At 45.6% G+C, this 23,919-nt stretch overlaps 1 protein-coding gene across 2 annotated transcripts in view; it reads right to left on the bottom strand.

The window, feature by feature from the left end:
- The window catches only part of CLCN2 (chloride voltage-gated channel 2), a 684,072-nt gene that overhangs the window by 445,036 nt on the left and 215,117 nt on the right, over positions 1-23,919 (bottom strand). For both annotated transcript variants that reach the window (XM_082249904.1, XM_082249905.1), the window contains exon 5: positions 12,741-12,874. In XM_082249904.1, coding sequence (XP_082106030.1) covers positions 12,741-12,874 — 134 coding nt within the window. The remainder of the gene's footprint in view (positions 1-12,740; positions 12,875-23,919) is intronic.

Raw genomic sequence — 23,919 nt, 5'->3', positions numbered from 1 at the left:
GCCTATCGGAGTACCCGAGTACCTGCCACCTGCTCATCAGTACCAGAGTACCTGTCACCTGCCCAACAAAGTACCCGAGTACCTGTCACCCTTCATACAGCCACCATGTCCAAGTCCAAAAAGGTTTATATACGTCCTCCGTTTAAACCTAAATACCGGTGTTATGGCAGCAGATAGCTGCCATAACCCTGGTATTTTTTTAAACGGTGGACGGTTGGCTTTCCGATAAGGGTGGTCCCAGCGGCGGATTCGCCGTGACCCCTCCCGACGCGTTCTGGTCCTTTTCCCCGCTTACCGGACCCGCCGGCAGCGGGGAAAACGATCCGGTCCCGAATCCTCACAGACAGGATGTAGAGTGAGGGTGGACTCTATGGTCTTGGAGGACCGGAGCTACGGAAAATGTTGTTGCCTAGCAACCGGTTTAAAGGTCCTTTTTTTTTTTTTTTTTCATTTTATTTTATAATTATTTTTTTATTTTTATTTTTTCTATCTTTTAGTGTACTTGTGAGATCTGAGGACTTTTTGACCCCAGATCTCACAAAAAAGAGGTCCTGTCGTGCCTATTTCTATTACGAGGAATATTTACATTTCTTTTAATAGAAATAAAAATGATCAATTTTTTTTTTTTTTTTTAACGGTGTAAAAATAAAAAATAATAAATAAAATAAATAGTAAAAAAAAAAAAAAAAAAAAAAAATTAAAGCGCCCTGTCCCCGTTAGCTCGCGCGCAGAAGCGAATGCATACAGAAACCCCGCCCACATATGTAAACGGTGTTCAAACCACACATGTGAGGTATCGCCGCGATCGTTAGAGCAAGGGGAATAATTTGAGCCCTAGACCTCCTCTGTAACTCAAAGATGGCAACCTGTAGAAATTTTTAAATTGTCGCCTATGGGGATTTTTAAGTACCAAAGTTTGTCACCATTCCGTGAGCGTGCGCAATTTTGAAACATGGCATGTTGGGTATCTATTTACTCGGCATAACATTATCTTTCACATTATGGAAAAAAATTGGGCTAACTTTACTGGTTTCTTATTTTTTAATTAAAAAAAGTGAATTTTTTCCAAAAAAATTGCGTTTGGAAGACCGCTACGCAAATACGGTGTGATAAAAAATATTGCAATAATCTCCATTTTATTCTCTAGGGTCTCTGCTAAAAAAAATATATAATGTTTGGGGTTTCTAAGCAGTTTTCTAGCAAAACAACTGATTTTAGCTTGTAAACACCAAATGTCAAAAATAGGCCTAGGCAAGTGGCTAGGATGCATGATGATGCTCCTTGGATGTTAGGCCCCTCTATATGGCTAGGCTGTGAAAAAGTCTCACACATGTGGTATTGCCATACTCAGGAGGAGTGGCAGAATGTATTTTGGGGTGTCATTTTTGCTGTGTACATGCTATGTGTTAGGAATATCCTATAAATTGACAACTTTGTGTAAAAAAAAAAAGTTTTCATTTTTTTCCCACATTTTCCAAAAACCTGTGGAAAAAAATGATATGTTCAAACGACCCATAATGCCTCATAGAATATACGTTGGAGTGTTTGCTTTCCAAAATGGGGTCATTTTGTGGACTTTTCCATTGTATTGGTGCTCTAGGGCCTTGAAAAGTGTGATAGGTAGTAAGAAAGTTTTATGTGTATTTATGCTCCTAGAACGCCTGAATGTGCTTCTTGGACGTGGAGTCTCTTTTTGTGGCCAGGCTGTGTAAAAGTCTCACACATGTGGTATCGCCATACTCAGAAGGAGTAGCAGAATGTATTTTTGGGTGTAATTTTTGCTGTGTACATGCTATGTGTTAGAAATAGCTTATAAATTGACAACTTTGTGGGAAAAAAAAAGAAAAAAAAAATGTTTTCTTCATGTTCCCAAGAATTGTGGGAAAAAATTACAACTTCAAAAAACTCACCATGCCTCTTACTAAATACCTTGGACTGTCTACTTTACAAAAAGGGGTCATTTGGTCGGTATTTGTACTGTCCTGACATTTCAGGGCCTCAAGAAACGAGATAGGCAGTCAGTACATCTGGTGTGATCAATTTTCAGTAATTGGTACCATAGCTTCTAGACTCAATAACTTTCACACAGACTAAATAATATACACTAATTTGGGTTAATTTTACCAGAGACATGTAGCAGTATACATTTTGGCCCAAATGTATGAAGAAAAATGTATTTTTTGCAAAATTTCATAATTGAAACTAAAAAAAAAGTGTTTTTTTTTCAAAATTTTTGCTCTTTTTTTGCATATATCACGGAAAAAAAAACCCCCAGTTGTGATCAAATACCACCAAAAGAAAGCTCTATTTGTGTGAAAAAAATGATAAAAATTTTGTTTGGTTACAGTGTAGCATGACTGAGCAATTGACATTCAAAGTGTGAGAGTGCTGAAAGCTGAAAATTGGTCTGGGCAGGAAGGGTGTCAAACTGCTCTGTATGGAAGCGGTTAAGGATAGTCTACAGACGGGTATGGTGCCAGCTGACTGGAAAAAAGCCAACGTGGTACCAATATTTAAAAAAGGGCTGAGATATATCCCGGGTAACTATAGGCCGGTTAGCCTAACATCAGTAGTCTACAAGATTTTGGAGGGAATGTTAGGTGACTACATACAAGCATTTTGTAATGAAAACGGTATTAGTAGTAATCAGCATGGATTCATGAAAAATTGTTCTTGCCAGACCAATCTATTAACCTTCTACGATGAAGTGAGTTGCCAACTAGATAAAGGAAGACCTGTGGATGTGGTGTGTCTGGACTTTGCAAAGGCATCTGACACAGTTCCCAACAAGCGCTTACTGTAGAAAACTAAGGTACATAGGTATGGACCATAGGGTGAGTACCTAGATAGAGAACTGGCTCCAGGGGCGAGTCCAGAGGGTGGTGATAAATGGGGAGTACTCGGATTGGGCGGGTGTGGAAAATGGGGTACCCGAAGGTTCTGTCCTGGGACCAATCCTGTTTAATTTATTCATAAACGACCTAGATGAGGGGATATCTAGCACAATCTCGGTATTTGCGGATGATACTAAACTAAGCATGCCAATATCTTCTATGCAGGATGTGGAAACCTTACAAGCAGACCTGAACAAAATAATGGAGTGGGCAACTACATGGCAGATGAGGTTTAACGTTGAAAAATGTAAAGTAATGCACTTTGGCATCAGAAACACGAAAGCAAGCTACTCACTAGGGGGGAACCTCTGGGTGAATCTAAGATGGAAAAGGACCTGGGGGGTACTAAAGGACAACAGGCTTGGCAGTGGCATGCAGTGCCAAGCAGTTGCAAGCAAAGCCAACAATATACTGGCATGTATAAAAAAGGAGATTCACTCCAGAAATAAAGAGATTATTCTCCCACTCTACAAGACTCTGTTCTGGCCACATCTGGAGTATTCCGTCCAGGGCACCGGTCCTCAAAAAGGATGTGCTGAACTGGAGGGAGTCCAGAGAAGGGCAACAAAATAATTAGGGGAATGGAGGACATCAGCTATGAGGAAAGACTACAAGCATTGAACTTATTCTCTCTGGAGAAGAGACGCTTGAGGGGGGATATGATATCAATGTACAAATACTGTACGGGTGATGACCCTAGCATAAGGAACAAACTTTTCAGAGAAAGGGAATACAATAAGACACGTGGCCACTCACTAAAACTAGAGGAAAAACGGTTTAACCTTAAAATACGTAAGGGGTTCTTTACTGTCAGAGCAGTGGGGATGTGGAATTCTTTTCCACAAGCAGTAGTATCAGCAGGGAGCATCAATAGTTTCAAAAAACTATTAGATGGGCACCTTAAAGACCACAACATAAAGGGGTATACAATGTACGGTTAACAGCAAACACACACACACACACACACACACACATCATAGGTTGAACTGGATGGACTGATGTCTTCTTTCAACCTCACAAACTACAGTGCCTTGCGAAAGTATTCGCCCCCCTTGAACTTTGCAACCTTTTGCCACATTTCAGGCTTCAAACCTAAAGATATCAAACTATTTTTTTGTGAAGAATCAACAAGTGGGACACAATCATGAAGTGGAACGAAATTTATTGGATATTTCAAACTTTAAAAAATAAAAAACGGAAAAATTGGGCGTGCAAAATTATTCAGCCCCCTTAAGTTAATACTTTGTAGCGCCACCTTTTGCTGCGATTACAGCTGTAAGTCGCTTGGGGTATGTCTCTATCAGTTTTGCACATCGAGAGACTGAAATTTTTGCCCATTCCTCCTTGCAAAACAGCTCGAGCTCAGTGAGGTTGGATGGAGAGCGTTTGTGAACAGAAGTTTTCAGTTCTTTCCACAGATTCTCAATTGGATTCAGGTCTGGACTTTGACTTGGCCATTCTAACACCTGGATATGTTTATTTGTGAACCATTCCATTGTAGATTTTGCTTTATGTTTTGGATCATTGTCTTGTTGGAAGACAAATCTCCATCCCAGTCTCAGGTCTTTTGCAGACTCCATCAGGTTTTCTTCCAGAATAGTCCTGTATTTGGCTCCATCCATCTTCCCATCAATTTTAACCATCTTTCCTGTCCCTGCTGAAGAAAAGCAGGCCCAAACCATGATGCTGCCACCACCATGTTTAACAGTGGGGATGGTGTGTTCAGGGTGATGAGCTGTAAAAAACATAACGTTTTGCATTGTTGCCAAAAAATTCGATTTTGGTTTCATCTGACCAGAGCACCTTCTTCCACATGTTTGGTGTGTCTCCCAGGTGGCTTGTGGCAAACTTTAAACAACACTTTTTATGGATATCTTTAAGAAATGGCTCTTACGTCCTCCGACAGTCGCCGCCTCTTCATATTCGTCACTAATGGGGTTATTGACCTTTGCTCCGTAGGAGTGCTAGGCAACAGAATATATTAATAGAAAAGCTTTTAGCATATCCCACCCCCAGGGGTGGTCCCCTCAGTCAATACCTCCTTGCTTCCTGCACACCAACTCAGTTTCATATGCCTAGCTCAGGAGTGCAGGCTGTTCCTGTGCTGGGGCTCTTAGTCTCAGCCACTTTTCTCTTTTTTTGATTTTATTTGAAGTTTTTTCTCTCTCTTTTACTTAGCTGTTTATTTCCAGCGTTAGTTAGTTCTTCTGATGAAGATGATCGTGCGGAGCTGGGTCTCAGTCTGGCCACCCTGGATCCCAGGGCTCAGGGCCAGGGGCTTCCCAGCCTGCCATCGAGCGTTCAGCTTAGGTTTTGCCCTGGCACATTGAACGACCCATCCCTGTTCGCTGCAGGGATGCTATCGGTGAGGTGGCTACCTCACTGGACGCCATTGCGGTTTCGCACCGCAACTCCACTGAGTCATGCTTGCGACACTCCCTGTCCTCAGTACTGCGGTTTGGTAGCTGGAGCAGGCTCCCCACGCCATCCGGACTGGTAAGTGTATCTCTATGTGGGGACCTATTTTTTTTGGGTGTCAGTCTGGGACTGTGTGACCCTGCATGTCTGTGTGGCTGCTGTGCTCCCTGTCAGCTCCTGTGTGCACTTGCTGCCTGTGTGTGGGCTGTGAGGGGGGGCTCTCCCGCTCTGCTGGGTGTCATGTGAAGCAGTGAGATTTAAAGCGGAGTTCCAGCCATTTACTCACCTGTCCAACGGTCCAGCGATGCGGCCGCCGGAAGCCTCGATCCTCTCCCTCGGCGCCGGCATCACTGCTGTGGGCACCCGGCTGTTACAGTTTGCGGCTTCACAGCCGGGTACCCACTGCGCATGCGCGAGTCGCGCTGCGCGCCGTGATTGGCCGGCAATCTTCTGGGACCTCTGACGTGTCCCAGAAGATTGCAGGGAGGGAGGGGGAGAGGAGAACTTCCGCTCAGGGCGCCGCGGCGCTCCGAGCGGAAGTGGGAGCGGGTACCTGTCAAAACTAGGTACCCGCTCCCCCCCCCAAAAAATGACATGCCAAATGTGGCATGTCGGGGGGTCAGGACTCCCTAAAGCGGAAGTTCCACTTTTGGGTGGAACTCCGCTTTAAGACATGCTGTGCGGCGATCGCTGCGGCAATCCGCCATTCTTCTGGGGCAAAAATTATGGTGGCAGGTCCTGTGAGGTACTGCACACGTTTTTGGCGCCAAACGCCGCCATTTTGAGCGGCGATCGATCCCACATGTCAGTGCCATGTTCTCTTTGCCCAGGGTTTTGTCCTCAGCCGAGCGGCCATGTTTGTGTAGCCTTGCATAGGCTTCATAGGGGCGGTCAGTCTTGCATCACTTCCTTTTCCTCTGGGACAGCGATCGGTGCAGCAGCCTGTGTGAGCTCTCCAGGTTTTATATCTCCTTTTTTCCTGTATTCCTTGCCCAGTTTCTTATCCCTGTGGGGGTCAGTGTGTTCAGTGGGTGCAGTGGGCAGCGCTCGCCGCGATCTTAAAGGGGCAGTATCCTTTATTAATTTTTTTGCTGGGGCATGGATTCTCAGGATTGCAAGTTTCCTCCCACCCTGGTGGGGGGCCAAGGGGCTGCTGCTTCCCCCTAGGGGGCTGATCTGGCCACTATTGTGGCTAACTTAGCTGCTCAGGTGCAGATGCTGGTGGCTGATCGATCCACAAAAAGGCCCAGGGTGTCTATTTCCTCTGATTCAGAGGGCGATGGGGCTGCTATGGCTGGAGTGCCCTTCTCAGGGTCTCACTCGTCCCTAGACCTTGTGGGGTCTGACGGGGAGGCTGAGGTGGAAGGGGTTGATAATTCTCCCCCTGGCTCGTCTGAAGAGCTTGCACTCATGGATGAGTTGGTTGCTTCTATCAAGCAAATGCTGCATTTGCAGGATGAACCATGTCCTCCTGCTTTGATGTCCTCTTATGGGACGCAAAAGAAACGCAAAACATCGCAGGTTTTTCCTTGCTCTACGGAATTTCAGCGCGCTGTTGATGAGCAATGGCGCAATTTAAAAAAGCCTTTTGCTGTGCCAAGTAGGTTCAAGCTGCGTTATCCCTTTATACCAGCTACTGATGAGCGTTGGTGTGTGCCGCCTCAGGTGGATCACGCGGTGGCGATTTTGAATAAATCGACTGCGATCCCTGCTGAGGATACCCCGGTGTTCCGGGAACCGACGGACAGGACCAGCGTTTGGCGTTGGCCACGATTAAGGGTCAGATTTCTGCACTGGCCGTTCTTTTTCAACGTCCTGTGGCGTCTAACTCTTTGGTTAGCACCTTTGTTCAAGGGGTGCGACATTTGGTCCCTCCTAGGAGGGAGCCTTTGCCTCCATGGGATTTGAACCTTGTTCTGTCCGTGTTGCAACATGCTCCTTTTGAAAATATCAGGGAGATTTCTTTCCTTTCTTCTTGCCACTCTTCTATAAAGGCCAGATTTGTGCAGTATACGACTGATTGTTGTCCTATGGACAGAGTCTCCCACCTCAGCTGTAGATCTCTGCAGTTCATCCAGAGTGATCATGGGCCTCTTGGCTGCATCTCTGATCAGTCTTCTCCTTGTATGAGCTGAAAGTATCAGTGGTCTGATACTCCTTCCATTTCAATATTATTGCTTGCACAGTGCTCCTTGGGATGTTTAAAGCTTGGGAAATCTTTTTGTCTCCAAATCCAGCTTTAAACTTCTCCACAACAGTATCTCCGACCTGCCTGGTGTGTTCCTTGTTCTTCATGATGCTCTCTGCACTTTAAACAGACCTCTGAGACTTTCACAGTGCAGGTGCATTTATACGGAGACTTGATTACACACAGGGGGATTCTATTTATCATTAGTCATTTAGGTCAACATTGGATCATTCAGAGATCCTCACTGAACTTCTGGAGAGAGTTTGCTGAACTTAAAGCAAAGGGGCGGAATAATTTTGCACGCCCAATTTTTCAGTTTTTTATTCGTTAAAGCGGAGTTCCGGGCACAGAAGTAATTTTTTAATAAACATACCCCCGGGACAGTCAGGGCTAGCACATTCCACAATGGCTAGCCTCTGATCTGTCCCGGTTCGCACTTACCTTTTAGAAGAAATACTTACTTATAAAATTTCTTCCACAGCGTTTCCATCTCTCTTGTGGGCAGCTGAAGCCGGCGCGGTCCTCTTCTGTGTCTTCTTCCGCGTCTTCTTGTCCCAGAATGCGCCTGCACCGGCCCCTCTCGTCACTTCCGGTGTGGCGCCGCATTCCTCCACAGCTTCTGGGCATGCCCAGAAGCTGTTTAGCAGGGGAATGTGGCGTCGCCCGGAAGTGACGAGCGGGGCCGGTGCCGTCTTATTGATTCCTGGGAGCGATGACGTTCAGCTCCCAGGAATCCTAGCGAGACAGGAAGTGACGGGGTGAGCCGCGGCGCCGAGGGAGGAAGTACTCTGAGGTGAGTATTTACGATCTTCAATTAAAAGGTGAGTAAACAAAAAAAAAAAAAAATAACTATCCAATTCCTTTTCAGGTAATGTCGAACTAGCGGAGGGGCACAAAAAAAAAAAAAATATCGTTTTTGTGCCCGGAACTCCGCTTTAACAAAGTTTGAAATATCCAATACATTTCGTTCCACTTCATGATTGTGTCCCACTTGTTGATTCTTCACAAAAAATTACAGTTTTATATCTTTATGTTTGAAGCCCGAAATGTGGCAAAAGGTTGCAAAGTTCAAGGGGGGCGAATACTTTCGCAAGGCACTGTATGCAACTATGTAACTTGTATATTTAAAGCTTGCTATGTTTGCCACAGCAGTTAGCCAATAAAACTATTACCTACAGCCAGTTTTCATATTTAGCAAACTAATGAGGGAAGGAGGAGGGCACATTTTGGGTCTTCTATTAAAGGAAACGTATTTAAATCCCATGCACAGCCTCAAATGACAAATTGCAATTCTATCCTTTGCTTACAATTAGGCGATGGCATGCATACTTAGACATCTTAGCTTACACAAAGCACAGGACTTATTGCAAGCTCTCATGCCAAAAGCCAAGGTTCAATTACAGTTCTACATTTAATGATATGACTGAATATGGAACGCAATGGATTCTCAATTATATTTTGTTTAACCACTTGCCGACCAGTCACTGGGACTGTACTGCGGCAAAGTGGCTCGATTCCGTCCAGCGACGTAGACTTACGTCGCTGGACTCCTCCCCTTGTGGGTGGCGCTCACGCGCCGCCGGAGGCTCGCTCCCGCTGTTTTCAGTCACAGCGGCAGTCGGGCCAGGGGAGGAGCAGCGGCGATCGCCGCCGTTCTTCCCCCGATCATCGGGGAATCGAGTCTGGAAATCCGCCCGCTTGTGTAAACAGAACATAGCTGAACATGCAATCTGTCCCTGTGTCACTCATTCACCTCCCCCCACACACGTCAGTAAGCACCAGGCATACATTAACCCCTCCCTCTCCAATTAACCCCTTCCCTGCCAGTGTCATTTTTACAGTAACAGTGCATATTTATAGCACTGATTACTGTAGAAATGTCACTGGTACCCCCAAAAGTGTCAAAAATGTCAGTCAAGGGTCCGATCTGTCCGCCGCAATGTCGCAGTCCCGCAAAAAAAAAAAAAAAAACACAGATCGCCATTACTCGTTAAAAAAAAAAAAAACACCAAAAATGACAGAAATCTTTCCCTTAGTTAGTAAACGCAATAACTTTTGCGCAAACCAATCAAAATACGCTTATTGTGATTTTTTTTTTTTTACCAAACATAGGTGGCAGAAAACAAATTGGCCAAAAATTTAAAAAAAATTTGATTTTTACATTTTTTGGGGGGGGGGGGGGGGGAATTTCATATAAAAAAATGTGAAAATATTGTTATTTTTTCAACATTTACGCTATTTTTTGGTTTATAGCGCAAAAAGTAAAAAATCGCACAGGTGATCAAATACCACCAAAAGAAAGCTCTGTTTGTGGGAAAAAAAGAACGTAAATTTAGTTTGGGTACGGCGTTGCACGACCACGCAATTGTCAGTTAAAGTCGCACAGTGCCAAATCACAAAAAGTGGCCTGGACGTAAGACAGCAAAATCCTCCGGTGGTAAAGTGGTTAATAACAGCTGATGCTTTTTAACATACAGTGCATCCGAAAGGTATTCACAGCGCTTCACTTTTTCCACATTTTTTTATGTTACAGCCTTACTCCAAAATTGATTAAATTCCTTATTTTCCTCAAAATTCTACAAACAAGAAGAAGGGCCTTAGTCAGGGAGGTGACCAAGAACCCGATGGTCACTCGGACAACCTTCCAGAAGAACAACATCTCTGTAGCACTCCACCTATCAGGCTAGTATGGTAGAGTGGCCAGACAGAAGCCACTCATCAGTAAAAGGCACATCACAGCCCACCTGGAGTTTGCCAAAAGGTACCTGAAGAACTCTCAGACCATGAGAAAAAAATTCTCTGGTCTGATGAAACAAAGATTAAAGTCTTTGGCCTGAATGGCAAGCGTCATGTCTGGAGAAAACCAGTCATCGCTCATCACCTGGTCACTACCCACTACTATCTGTCACGTACCTGATCAGAGGCCGAAGTGTTTCCCTTGAGGCCAAGTACAGGTGCCCCTGAAGGTGGTAACAGCTCGACTGTATAGTCCTCTGCAGGGCGCTGCCCTTGCTGCAAGGTATGAAGGCCAGATTCAGCAGTGGCCATGTGTTGTGGATCGTCATATAGTAAGGACATGGCCTCAAAGAACGCATCCACCGAATTGATAACATGACTCCTCTGCTCCAGCAGGTGATGGGCCCAAGAGTGAAGTTCATCGGATAATAGGGAGATGATGAACCCCACTTTACCGGTCTCTAGAGAAAAAGTTCTTTGCTAAAGGCCCAGATAAAGCAAACAAGCATCCTTGAACGTTCTGAACTTCCTTTGATCACCCGAGAAATGTTCCGGAGTAGGAACCCTTGGTTCAGGAGGTGGGACCACCACAGTAGGAGCAGGAGCTAAGTGTTCTTGAGCAGGTGAGGCAGACATAGTGACTGCAGCAGGTGGACTAGGAGCTGACGTAGCAGAGAACATCGTCAGGTTCTGCAAGTGACCTTCCAACTGGAAATATCCCCTCTGAAGACCTTTTATTGATTGGGTAAGAGCTGCAACTTGCTGGCACAAAGCCTCAAGCGGGGAAGCACCTCCGTCGGCCTCTGACATACTGGCTGGTTGATACTGTCATGTACCTGATCGGAGACCGAAGTGCTGAGAGGGCTTCCCTTGCAGCTAAGTGCAGAGCTCCCCTGAAGGTGGTAACAGGGAGTGCTATGCTCAGAGAAGCAGGAGTTGCCAGCTGCGACAGGCTGACTGAGGTGATGCAGAGATGTCCACTGGATGGCAGCTGACGAGCAGGATGCACTACTGGGCAGGAGTACCGGGTAAGACCTGGCAGCAGGGAGAGCAAGGAGCAAAGTCAGGCCAGAAGTCATGCACAGACGGTCAGCCAGGAGTAAGCAGCAAGCAGGGTCAGGAGTCACCTGGGGTCATACACTGGTATTCTGGCAGTAGCAGAGTCAAAAGAGCAAGTCAGGGGTGAAGCGCAGAGAAGCATGCAGAAGCGGGCTCACAGGAACAAACCAAGGATCAAAGCTGGGAATGAAGACAGGTCAAAGGCAATCTGGGTCGGTAATAGGAAATCCAATAATATCAAGCACAGGAACACACGGGGAAAGCTGAAGATCAACCAGCAACTAAAATCACTGGCAGGCTTCCTTATATAGACCCAGGTGAAGTGCTGGTAGAAATGCTGGGTTCTAGAGTACTTCACTGCCAAAGTTCTGATAGAAATGCTGGGTCCCAGAGCCCTTCTCCTGCTGTTGGCACCCTGACACCAACCCTACAATGAAGCATGGTGGTGGCAGCTTTGTGCTGTGGGGATGTTTTTCAGCAGCAGGAACTGGGAGACTAGTCAGGATCAAAGGAAATATGAATACAGCAATGTACACAGAAAATCTGCTCTAGAGTGCTTGAGGCCTCAGACTGGGGCGAAGGTTCATCTTCCAACAGGACAACGACCCTTAGCGCACAGCCAAGATAAAGGAGTGGCTAGGGAACAACTATGAATGTCCTTGAGTGGCTCAGCCAGAGCCCAGACTTGAACCCGATTGAACATCCCTGGATAGATGTGAAAATGGCTGTGCACTGACGCTCCCCATCTAACCTGATGAAGCTTAAGAGGTCTTGAAAAGAAAAATGGGAGAAACTGCCCAAAAACAGGTGTGCAAAGCTTGTAGCATCATACTCAGAAGGACGGGAGGCTGTAATTGGTGCCAAAGGTGCTTTAACAAACTATTGAGCAAAGGCTGTGAATACTCATGTACTTGGGATTTTTAAAGTTCTTTATTTTTATATTTTTGTAAAGATGTCAAACAAACTTCTTTCACGTTATCATTATAGCGTATTATTTTTAGAATTTTGAGAGTAATAATTAATTTAATCCATTTTAGAATAAGGCTGTAACATAAAATGTGGAAAAAGTGAAGCGCTGTGAATACTTTCCAGATGCACTATAAGGTCATGTTTCTTATCTGAACTTTCTCATTACAATTACAGTATACCTCTTCTAACCCATCCTTTCTCGTTGAAAACTCTAAAATGAATCCAGCACATCTATTGTGTCTTTTACATTCACCTATGCTGGAACGATCGCATTTTACTTTTAGCAGCATTAAAAGTAAAAACTGTTGCCTTTTGCTGCAGCAGATGTGGGGGGGGGGTTCATCTGGGTTTCTACCTCTGGTAATTAGGTCCAACTTCTCTGAACAGCAGGATAAACATTTATGATAAGTATAGCATCAAGCAAATAAACCAAAATTTGAGTACTTAAAAACACCTAAAAAAAGCACCATACTCACTTCTTTTCCAAGGGGCATTCCACTACCAAGAGCACAAGTTAGTCCAATGACTTTGGCAATAAAAGTTTTAAGGGTAAGATATTCTTTTAGCACCACACCACGCAGAATAGTCTTCATCTCTGGAATGCCAGAGCCTAGAAAAAATATAACAAAGTGATAATGAGAAAGAGTCTACTGAAGGAACAAGGCACCTAACAATTAGGGACACAAATGGTAGCAGAGATTGAAACAGCGCCAGTAGGGCTAGCTATGGAGAATTATTTTCTGGTGACAACTGTCCTCATTACCATATTTGTTGCAAGCATTCAGGACCACTAAGGTATTGCAATTTTAGGGTTACCTTAAGAAATGCAGACAAACAGGCTAAAATAGGTATGGTTGAAAGGTTTCGGTTGTGATAGATGACAGGTGTATTAGGGCAAGGTCATTGGAAAAACGACTTCTATATCAGGAATGAGTAAAATGCTATTTATTTATTACAGGAATTTATATAGCGCCATCAATTTACGCAGCGCTTCAGCCATACATTGACCATTCACATCAGTCCCTGCTGTCAATGAGCTTACAATCTAAGGTCCCTAACTCACATTCATACAGTAGGGCTAATTTAGACAGGATCCAATTAACCTACCAGATGGTCTTCGGAGCATGAGAGGAGACCAGAGTACCAGGAGGAAACCCAGACAGGCACAGGGAGAACATGCAAACTCCAGGCAGGTAGTGTCGTGCTTGGGATTCAAACCTGCGACCCTAGTGCTGCAATGCGAAGTGCTAACCACTTAGCCACCGTGCTGCTATGAAAACATTTGCGTATTTCCAAGAATAAAAATAAACCCTGTTTGGAGGCTTCAGACCTGGTGAATGTGTTTTCTCCAGGTTGTATAAAGAGGCCCTTATTATTCTAGCATAATGAAAATCTCTCTTTAAAAGTTAAAACGTGAAACCTGCAGCGCCAATAATATTAAATAGGCAATTATTAAGGTGCAAATTGTCTTGTACAAAACAAATCACAAATATAAAGTGCCAAGAGAAAAGTGCAGCATGTAACAGTCCACTTTGAACTTGTGTCTTCAATAATAAAAGAAATAGACCCAATTTCCTTCTCAATGTGTTCAGTTCTAATCTTCCACCAACAAAATAACGTGCATCACCATGTGCATCATAACCACCACCACAGTGCATTCACCAGCTCCAAAGCTGCACCATAGGGCAGCAAACAGCATATAAATGATGAGACACAAAACACCAAGCTATGGGTGATAACTAGTGTTGAGCGAACACGGACTGTATTATTCGTGTTCGTACCGAATAATTGGATTTTTTTACCCGAACACGGACACGGACACTTTACTGTATATTCGGGTAAAAATCCGCGTTCGGTCGTTTTATTTCTGGGTTTTGCATGCTTTGGCGCTCTTTTCATGGCGGGCTTTCAACAGCCAATCAACAAGCGTTTAACTGGTGTGCCTTAAGCCATCCCAGCCATGCCTGCAAATGTATTAGTAGCTGTGATTGGCCGTCTGAAGCATGTGACCAAGTCTTTATAAGTTCGAGGCAGCGCCGCAGCGGCGTCATTCTGCTGCTTAGATCAGGGACAGAGCACACATCAACGTGCTGGCTGCTGATTAGGGAAAGACAGGCAGGAAAAAACCATTTGTGTCCGGATAGAATTGAGGGACAAGTCGGTGTGTTTTAGGCAGGACGAGTTGTAGGCATTTTAGGGATAGAGTCTGCTGAATTTTAGGGAAAGGGTGTTCTACAAACTACAATCGATATTGCTGTGTGGGGTGGGGTCTGCACTTAGTCCTGATCTACGATCTCTTCTCAATCCTGTTAGGGATAGAGTCTGCTGAATTTTAGGGAAAGTGTGTTCTACAAACTACAATCGATATTGCTGTGTGGGGTCTGCACTTAGTCCTGATCTACGATCTCTTCTCAATCCTGTTAGGGATAGAGTCTGTAGAATTTTAGGGAAAGTGTGTCCTACAAACTACAATCGATATTGCTGTGTGGTGTGGGATAGGAGATAGGCAGGTGTCAGTGATCCACGTCCATTTTTCTGTGTGTGGGCTGCAGTGAACACAATCTTTTTGGGGTGCAGTGAACACAATCTTGGTGCAGTGAACACAATCTTTTTGGGGTGCAGTGAACAAAATCATTTTGGGGTGCAGTGAACACAATCTTTGTGGGGTGCAGTGAACACAATCTTTGTGGGGTGCAGTGAACACAATCTTTGTGGGGTGCAGTGAACACAATCTTTGTGGGGTGCAGTGAACACAATCCTTTTAGGGTGCAGTGAACACAATCTTTGTGGGGTACAGTGAACACAATCTTTTTGGGGTGCAGTGAACAAAATCCTTTTGGGGTGCAGTGAACACAATCTTTGTGGGGTACAGTGAACACAATCTCTACTTCTGAACATTTGAGGGTGCTGCCTGTTCCATACTCCTCCTACTCCTCATCCATCCTTTTAGGGGTAGAAAATAGTAATTGGGGCCTAGTGTGGTTGTGTACGTGTGAGATGCATACACTTTTTTTTTTATCATATTTTCTATTCCGCTATTTAATTAAAACCTTTGGGTATAAACAATTAAATTGCGGGATAGTCTGTGTCGGTACGTGTGAGATCCACCTTTCCAAGTTTTTGAGGTTCATCTCATACTTCTGAAGATTTGAGGGTGCTGCCTGTTCCATACTCCACCTACTCCTCATCCATCCTTTTAGGGGTACAAACAATAGTAATTGGGGCCTAGTGTGGTGGTGTACGTGTGAGATACATACACTTTTTTTGATCATATTTCCTATTCCGCTATTCAATAAAAACCTTTGGGGAACAATTAAATTGTGGGATAGTCTGTGTCGGTACGTGTGAGATCCACCTTTCCAAGTTTTTGGGGTTCATCTCATACTTCTGAAGATTTGAGGGTGCTGCCTGTTCCATACTCCTCCTACTCCTCATCCATCCTTTTAGGGGTACAAACAATAGTAATTGGGGCCTAGTGTGGTTGTGTACGTGTGAGATACATACACTTTTTTGATCATATTTTCTATTCCGCTATTTAATTAAAACCTTTGGGTATAAACAATTAAATTGCGTGATAGTCTGTGTCGGTACGTGTGAGATACACCTTTCCAATTTTTGGGGCGCATCTCATACTGCCGAGGTTTTGAGGGTGCTTCAGTCTGCCTCCTGCCTGCTCCTCCTACTCCTCTTCCTCATCCTGCCTTTAGGGTACAAAAAATTGTAATCGGCGGGGCCTAGTCTGTGTTTGTACGTGTGAGATACACCATATTATAAAATTTTTTACTATTCCGCTATTCAATATACACCCTTTTGGAGTGTAAAAAATTAAATTATGGCATAGTCTGTATCGGTACGTGTGAGATACACCTTTTAAATTAGTTTGGCGCATCTCCTTCCCCCGCCAAGGATTGCAGGGCGCTTCAGTTTGCCTCCTGTTCCCAACTCCTCCTACTCCTCTTCCTCATCCTCCCTTTAGGGTAGAAAAAAATTTAAATCGGGCCTAGTCTGTGTTTGTACGTGTGAGATACACAGTTTTTTATCCTATTCCGCTATTCAATATACACCCTTTTGGTGTAAACATTAAATTGCAGCATAGTTTGCATATTTGACTGTGAGATACACCCGTGCGATACTGTTGTTGTTTTGTTCCGCTATTCAATAAACACCTTTCTAGGGCAAGATCTTAAATTACAGAAATATGAGGAGACCGTCAAATAAGGGCCGTGGCCTGGGTCGTGGTGCTGCTAGTAGAGCTCCTGTTGCAAGGAGAGGACGTGGTCGATCTGTGCCAGCTACACGCACAAGTCAAACACCTTCCTCAAGTGTGAGTAGGCGACAGAACCTGCATCAGTATTTGGTAGGGCATCATGCGCCTCTAGACGCGATGAGGCCTGAAGAAGTACAGGCGATAGTAGATTGGGTTGCTGACAGTGCCTCCGGTTCCTTCACATTGTCTCCCACCCAGTCTACTGCAGAAAGGTCAGAGTTGGCACCTGCAGCCAACGTCCAACCGTCTTTCACCACACCCCCTTGGAAATCAGGCAAGCAGTCTGAGCCCCAATCCATACAGCAGTCTCTTCTTTTTGAGGACTCTGTCAGCAGGGTTTCCCAGGGCCATCCACCTAGCCCTGCCCCAGAAGTTGAAGAGATTGAGTGCAGCGATGCCCAACCACTTATTTCTCAAGATGAGTACATGCAAGGACCATCGCAGCACGTCTCCGATGATGACGAAACGCAGGTGCAAACTGCTGCGGCGTTCAGCATTGTGGAGACTGACAAGGAGGGCAGGGGTGAAGACTGGGTGGAAGATGATGTGGAGGACGATGAGGTCCTTGACCCCACATGGAATGAACGTCATGCAGGTGACCTGAGTAGTTTGGAGGAAGAGGCGGTGGTCGCACAGAGCCACCAGCACAGCAGAAGAGGGAGCAGGGTGCAGAAGCGGAGCGGCCGTGCCCTAGACACTACACCTGCTACTGCCCAACGCAGCAAGGGAACGAGCGCACCAAAGTCAGCTCAAAGGAGTTCTCTAGCGTGGAAGTTCTTTAGAAAATGTGCTGATGACAGGACACGAGTGGTTTGCACCCTGTGCAATCAGAGCCTGAAGCAAGGCATAAACCTTCTCAACCTGAGCACAACCTGCATGATCAGGCATCTAAGTGCAAAGCACGAGCTGCAGTGGAGTAGACACCTTCAAAACCAAGAAACGTCTCTGGCTCATTCTGCTTCCTCTTCTGCTGCAGTCTCGGCCGCTCCAGCCACATCTGTAGTCATACCGGCCCTGCCACCCCGCAAACAGACGATCTGTCAGCAACACCACCACCTGGGTCACCAACAACCATCTCCACAATGTCCCGTGGAAGCGTTCAGCTTTCCATCTCCCAAACACTTGAGAGGAAGAGGAAGTACCCCCCTACCCACCCGCGATCCCTGGCCCTGAATGCCAGCATTTCACAATTATTGGCCTTTGAAATGCTGTCATTCCGTCTGGTGGAGACGCACAGTTTTAAAAAGCTTATGTCGGTGGCTGTCCCACAGTACGTCGTGCCCAGCCGCCACTACTTTTCCAGGCAAGCCATCCCTTCCCTGCACAACCAAGTGGGGGAAAAAATCAGGTGTGCACTGCGCAACGCCATCTGTGCCAAGGTCCACCTAACTACCGATACGTGGACCAGTAAGCACGGTCAGGGGCGTTATATCTCCCTAACGGCACACTGGGTAAATGTAGTGGCGGATGGGCCTGAGGCGGATAGCAATTTGGCACACGTCCTTCCACCACCGAGGATTGCAGGGCGCTTCAGTTTGCCTCCTGTTCCTAACTCATCCTACTCCGCTACCTCATCCTCTACCGCCTCCTCATCCGGACAGCGTAACACCTTCACCACCAACTTCAGCACGACCAGGGGCAAACGACAGCAGGCAGTTTTACAACTTGCCTGTTTGGGGGACAAACCACACACCGCGCAGGAGTTGTGGAGGAGCATGGAACAGCAGACAAATGAGTGGTTGCTGCCAGCGAGCCTCAAGCCCGGCCTGGTGGTGTGCGATAACGGGCGAAATCTCATAGCAGCTCTGGGCCTAGCCGGTTTGACGCACATCCCTTGCCTGGCGCATGTGCTGAATTTGGTGGTGCAGAGGTTCTTAACCACCTCCCACCCGGCCATAGTACATATACGGCCGGGCGGGAGTCTCGTCCTTCTGAATGGACGTTCCGGAACGTCCTTCAGAAGGAGAGAGATCGCGCCGCCGCAGGCACGCGCAGCGGCGCGATCTCGATGTGCCTGTGTCGCTCGGACACACGGCAACAACATTCGGCAGGAGGGCCCTGTGATTGGCCCTCCTGATCACATGACAGCTGTGTCCAATCACAGCTGTCATGTAATGTGAACACAGCCGTTGTAACGGCTTTGATCTCTTCTTTTCCTCACACAGATCCTGTCAGTGAGGAGAAGAAGAGACAATCTGTGCTGCAGCCAGGGGATCAGTGAGTTTTAAGCATTTTTTTGCTATTTACACACTGATCACCCTGTTAGTGTCCCCAAACACAGTGTCCCCAAACACAGTGTCCCCAAAACACCAATATAAAAATCATCAGGCGCACATCTGTCCGTGGATCATCCCGCGCACACCGTCACCTGATCTGCTACACCTGTCTGATCTGACACATCTGTCCGTGGATCATCCCGCGCACACCGTCACCTGATCTGCTACACTTGTCTGATCTGACACATCTGTCCGTGGATCATCCCGCGCACATCGTCACCTGATCTGCTACACCTGTCTGATCTGACACATCTGTCCTTGGATCATCCCACGCACATCGTCACCTGATCTGCTACACCTGTCCGTGATCTGACGCACCTGTCCCAGTGAACATCTACCGCATCTCACTTCAACACCTGTCCCAGAAATCATCTGTCCACATGGCGAAAAATTTTTATAGCGGCGAAGAGGCTGTCCAAATTATTCAGAGTATGTCGGATGAGAGTACCGGGGAACTCTCTCCGTCAGACTCGGATAGCGAGTATGAGCCAGTAGAAAGCAGTGGCTCAGAAATGGAAACGGAGGATGACAGAATCCTTACAAAGAGGATCAGGAGATTTGAGCAGGCGCAGGCTTCCACCAGCAGCGCAACAACTCCGCAGGCATCCACCAGCCGCGCAACAACTCCGCAGGCATCCACCAGCCGCGCAACAACTCCGCAGGCATCCACCAGCCGTGCAACAACTCCGCAGGCATCCACCAGCAGTGCAGCACTCCACGTAAACAGGGCATCATCCCTGCATGACAGGCCAGCTGCTGGTAACGGGGCGTCCCACCCACAACGAGGCAGGGCCCATACTAGCCTTCCGGATGTTCTGTTATATCCGACATGGCTGCCCGATACTTCAGCAGAACCTGTAATTCCCCCTTTTACAGCACAGCCAGGCCCTCAAATCCAATCGGATAATGTAACAGCACTTTATTATTTTAATTTGTTTTTCACGAATGATCTGCTGAACTACATCGTGGAGCAGTGTAATCTGTACGCCAGCCAACATATTGCCAGCAATCCGGATTCATCCTATGCCCGCCCCTTTGTTTGGAAACCCCTCACCGTGGAAGAATTTAAACTTTTCCTTGGACTGACCCTCAACATGGGTCTGACAAAAAAAAATTAACTCCACTCCTACTGGTCTACCGTACCTTGCCATCATATGCCAGTCTACTCCTCTTTGATGCCCAGACACCGTTATGAAATGATAATGCGATTTTTACATTTCAACGACAATGCCCAGTGCCTCCCCCGAAATCATCCAAATTATGATAAATTATTCAAAATTCGGCCCCTAATCAATTTTCTTTGCTCCAGCTTCAAGCAAATGTTTACCCCTGATAAAAACATTTGTGTGGATGAATCCCTAGTCCACTTCACCGGAAGGCTTGGGATAAAACAATACCTCCCAAGTAAACGTGCCAGATATGGGGTAAAGTTTTACAAAGTATGCGACAGGGCCATGGGCTACATTTTTGATTTCAAAATTTATGAGGGAAAGGACAGTCAGATAAACCCCCCTGGGTGCCCTACCTATATCGGGACAAGTGGCAAAATTGTCTGGCAGCTGATTGAACCACTGCTTGGGAAGGGTTACCACCTATATGTTGACAATTTTTATACAAGTCTCCCACTTTTCCGCCATCTATACCTAAAAAACACTGTGGCCTGCGGGACAGCACGGTCCAACCGCAAGGGCTTCCCACAGAGATTGATCAGCCAAAGATTAAATCGGGGGGAAAAAGCCAGTATGCGCAATGAAGAGGTACTAGCTCTGAAGTGGAAAGATAAAAAGGGACGTCTACATCCTTTCCACAATACATGAGGACACCCTGGTGGAACTTCAGACAAGACGAGGTCCCATCCAGAAGCCAAAATGCATCCATGACTATAACCTATTCATGGGGGGGGGTGGATATGAGCGACCAGCTGATGCAGCCCTACTTGGCCACCAGGAGATCACTGTTCTGGTATAAAAAAGTAGCCATTTATATCATTCAGCTAGCCCTGTTCAATTCCTATGTCATTTTTTCCAAGTGTACCCAAGGATCCCTAACCTATTTAAAATATCAAGAGGACGTTATCATGGCCCTTTTCTATCCCCATGGCCACCCCCCGAACAAATTCGCTCTGATGCATTAGCCAGACTTCATGAAAGGCACTTCCCGGATATCCTCCCTCCTACCCGCACAGGCCGCAGACACCAAAAAAAATGTCGTGTATGTTCAAGTAGAGGAATTCGCCGTGACACCAGATACTACTGTCCCCAATGTCCCTCCCAGCCAGGCCTCTGTATTGTAGGGTGCTATCGTGTTTATCACACTTCAGTACACTATTAGTAAAGACATTTTCCCAGTTTCCACTATCTGCTATTTCTGTGTATGACCCGGACTGTTTATCGACTATGATGTGAAGATATTTTTCCAGTTTCTGCTATTTTTGTGTATGACCCGGACTGTTGAATGACCATTCTTTTTGCCTGCCTCCTGGAACTGATTATTTGCTCTGCCACTGTACTATTCAACACAGGGGTCTCACACAGGTGAGGGGATCCAGAATAGAAATTCCGAGTGGAGAAAACTTTTTTTCTCCAGGTTTTTGTTTTCTCGGATTAGGGTCTGGATCTCGGAGGCTTCAAAGAGATTTGGGTGGGAGAAGCCTCTACCCCTGTCCTCAGGTCTTACCTGACCAAGGCCCCCAAGCCTTATAGTGCTGCCTGCTGCCACCTGAACTGGCCATGCCTATGCCTGCCACCTGAACTGGCCATGACTATGCCTGCTAACTGAACTACTGCCAGGACCAATACTTTGGAATATCCCTGCCTGCTGCCTGGAAAATTCCTGAACATCTCCATTGGCTGCCTGGACCAATGCTTTTCCTGTGCTGGGACCGTATTCGTGCCTGCTAAAACCACAGGTAATCATTATTTTTTACCCTTTGCTCAGCAGAATGTATTTTGGGTTGTAATTCTTGATCTGTACATGCTATGTGTTAGAAGCCTGACTGTGCTACTTGGATGTTGGGCCTCTGTATGTGGCCAGGCTGTGGAAAAGTGTCACACATGTGGTATCACCATACTCAGGACGAGTAGCAGAATGCATTTTGGGGTGTAATTTTTGCTATGTACATGCTTTTTATTAGAAATATCTTAGAAATGGACAACTTTGTGTAAAAAAAAAAATACGTTTTTATTTTTTCCACATTTTCCAAAAACTTGTGGAAAAAAATGACATCTTCAAAAGACTCATAATGCCTCATAGAATATACATTGGGGTGTTTTCTTTCCAAAATGGGGTCATTTTGTGGGTAGTTCCATTGTCTTGGGGCTCCAGGGCCTTCAAAAATGTGATAGGTACTCAGGAAATGAAATGTGTAATTTATGCCTTTAGAACGCCTGACTGTGCAACTTGGATGTTGGACCTCTGTATGTGGCCAGGCTGTGGAAAAGTCTCACACATGTGGTATCGCCATACTCAGGACGAGTAGCAGAATGCATTTTGGGGTGTAATTTTTGCTATGTACATGCTATGTATTAGAAATATCTTATAAATTGACAACTTTGTGTAAAAAAAAAAAATACGTTTTTATTTTTTCCCACATTTTCCAAAAACTTGTGGAAAAAAATTACATCTTCAAAAGACTTATTATGCCTCATAGAATATACATTGGGGTGTTTTCTTTCCAAAATGGGGTCATTTTGTGGGTAATTCCATTGTTCTGGTGCTCCAGGGCCTTCAAAAATGTTATAGGTTGTTAGGAAATGAAATGTGTAATTTATGGCTTTCGAACGCCTGACCGTGCTACTTGAATGTTGGGCTTCTGTATGTGGCCAGGCTGTGGAAAAGTCTCACACGTGGTATCGCCATACTCAGGAGGAGTAGCAGAATATATTTTGGGGTGTATTTGCAAGTTTATGTATGTCATGTGTGAGAAATACCTTGTTAATTTAACAATTTTGTGGGAAAAAAAAAAAAAAAAAATCTTCATTACCAAAACTATTGTGGCCAAAAAATTGCAACTTCAAAAAACTCACTATGCCTCTTACTAAATACCTTGGACTGTCCTCTTTACAAAAAGTGGTAATTTGGGGGGTATTTGTACTCTCCTGACATTTTAGGGCCTGAAGAAATGAGATAGGTAGTCAGTACATCAGGACTGTTAAATTTTCAATGATACGTAGCCTAGCTTGAGGGCGCTCTAACTTTCACAAAAACCTATTTTCATACACTTATCAGGATTTTTTTTTACCAAAGACATGTAGCAGAATACATTTTGGCCTAAATTTATGACAAAATTTGATTTTATTGGATTTCTTTTAAAACAGACAATAGAAAATATAATTTTTTTTTTTTTCCGCTATTTTTTCGCTTATATCACAAAAAATAAAAAATCCAGCGGTGAATAAATACCACCAAAAGAAAGCTCTATTTGTGGGAACAAAATGATAAAAAATTCATTTGGGTACAATGTAGCATGACTGAGTAATTGTGATTCAAAGTGCGAGAGCACCGAAAGCTGAAAATTGGTCTGGGAAGGAAGGGGGTTTAAGTGCCCAGTATTGAGGTGGTTAAAAAAACTATGCCTCCTTGAAAAAACTATTCGGGCGATGATGGAAGAGGATTTGGCACAGGATGAGGAGGAGGAGGAGGATGAAGAGGTAACATTTCCAAGGCTTTCAGGGCAGTCATTCGCAAGGGGCTCCGAGGGTGGGTTCCTGCACACACAAACGCCAGGGACACAATTGTCCAGCAGGGGCACAGTTCTGGAGGATGAGGAGGAGCTGGAGGAGGAGATGGAACCATGTTCACAGCAGGGTGGCACCCAGGCCAGCTCATGGCCATCACTGGTGCGTGGCTGGGGGGATACAGAGGACACGGACGATACACCTCCCACAGAGGACAGCCTTTCGTTGCCTCTGGGCAGCCTGGCACACATGAGCGATTACATGCTGCAGTGTCTCCACAACGACCGCCGAGTTGCCCACATTCTAACTTGTGCTGATTACTGGGTGGCCACGCTGCTGGATCCGCATTACAAGGACAACGTACCGTCCTTAATTCACTCACTGGAGCGCGATCGCAAGATGCGCGAGTACAAGCGCACGCTGGTAGACGCGATGC

The sequence above is a fragment of the Pelophylax lessonae genome (genome assembly GCF_965119305.1).
Source record: "Pelophylax lessonae genome assembly, chromosome: 3".
NCBI classification, from domain to species: Eukaryota; Metazoa; Chordata; class Amphibia; order Anura; family Ranidae; genus Pelophylax; species Pelophylax lessonae.
The sequence above is the reverse complement of the archived record's forward strand: the minus strand, read 5'-3'. Positions and strand labels throughout refer to the sequence as shown.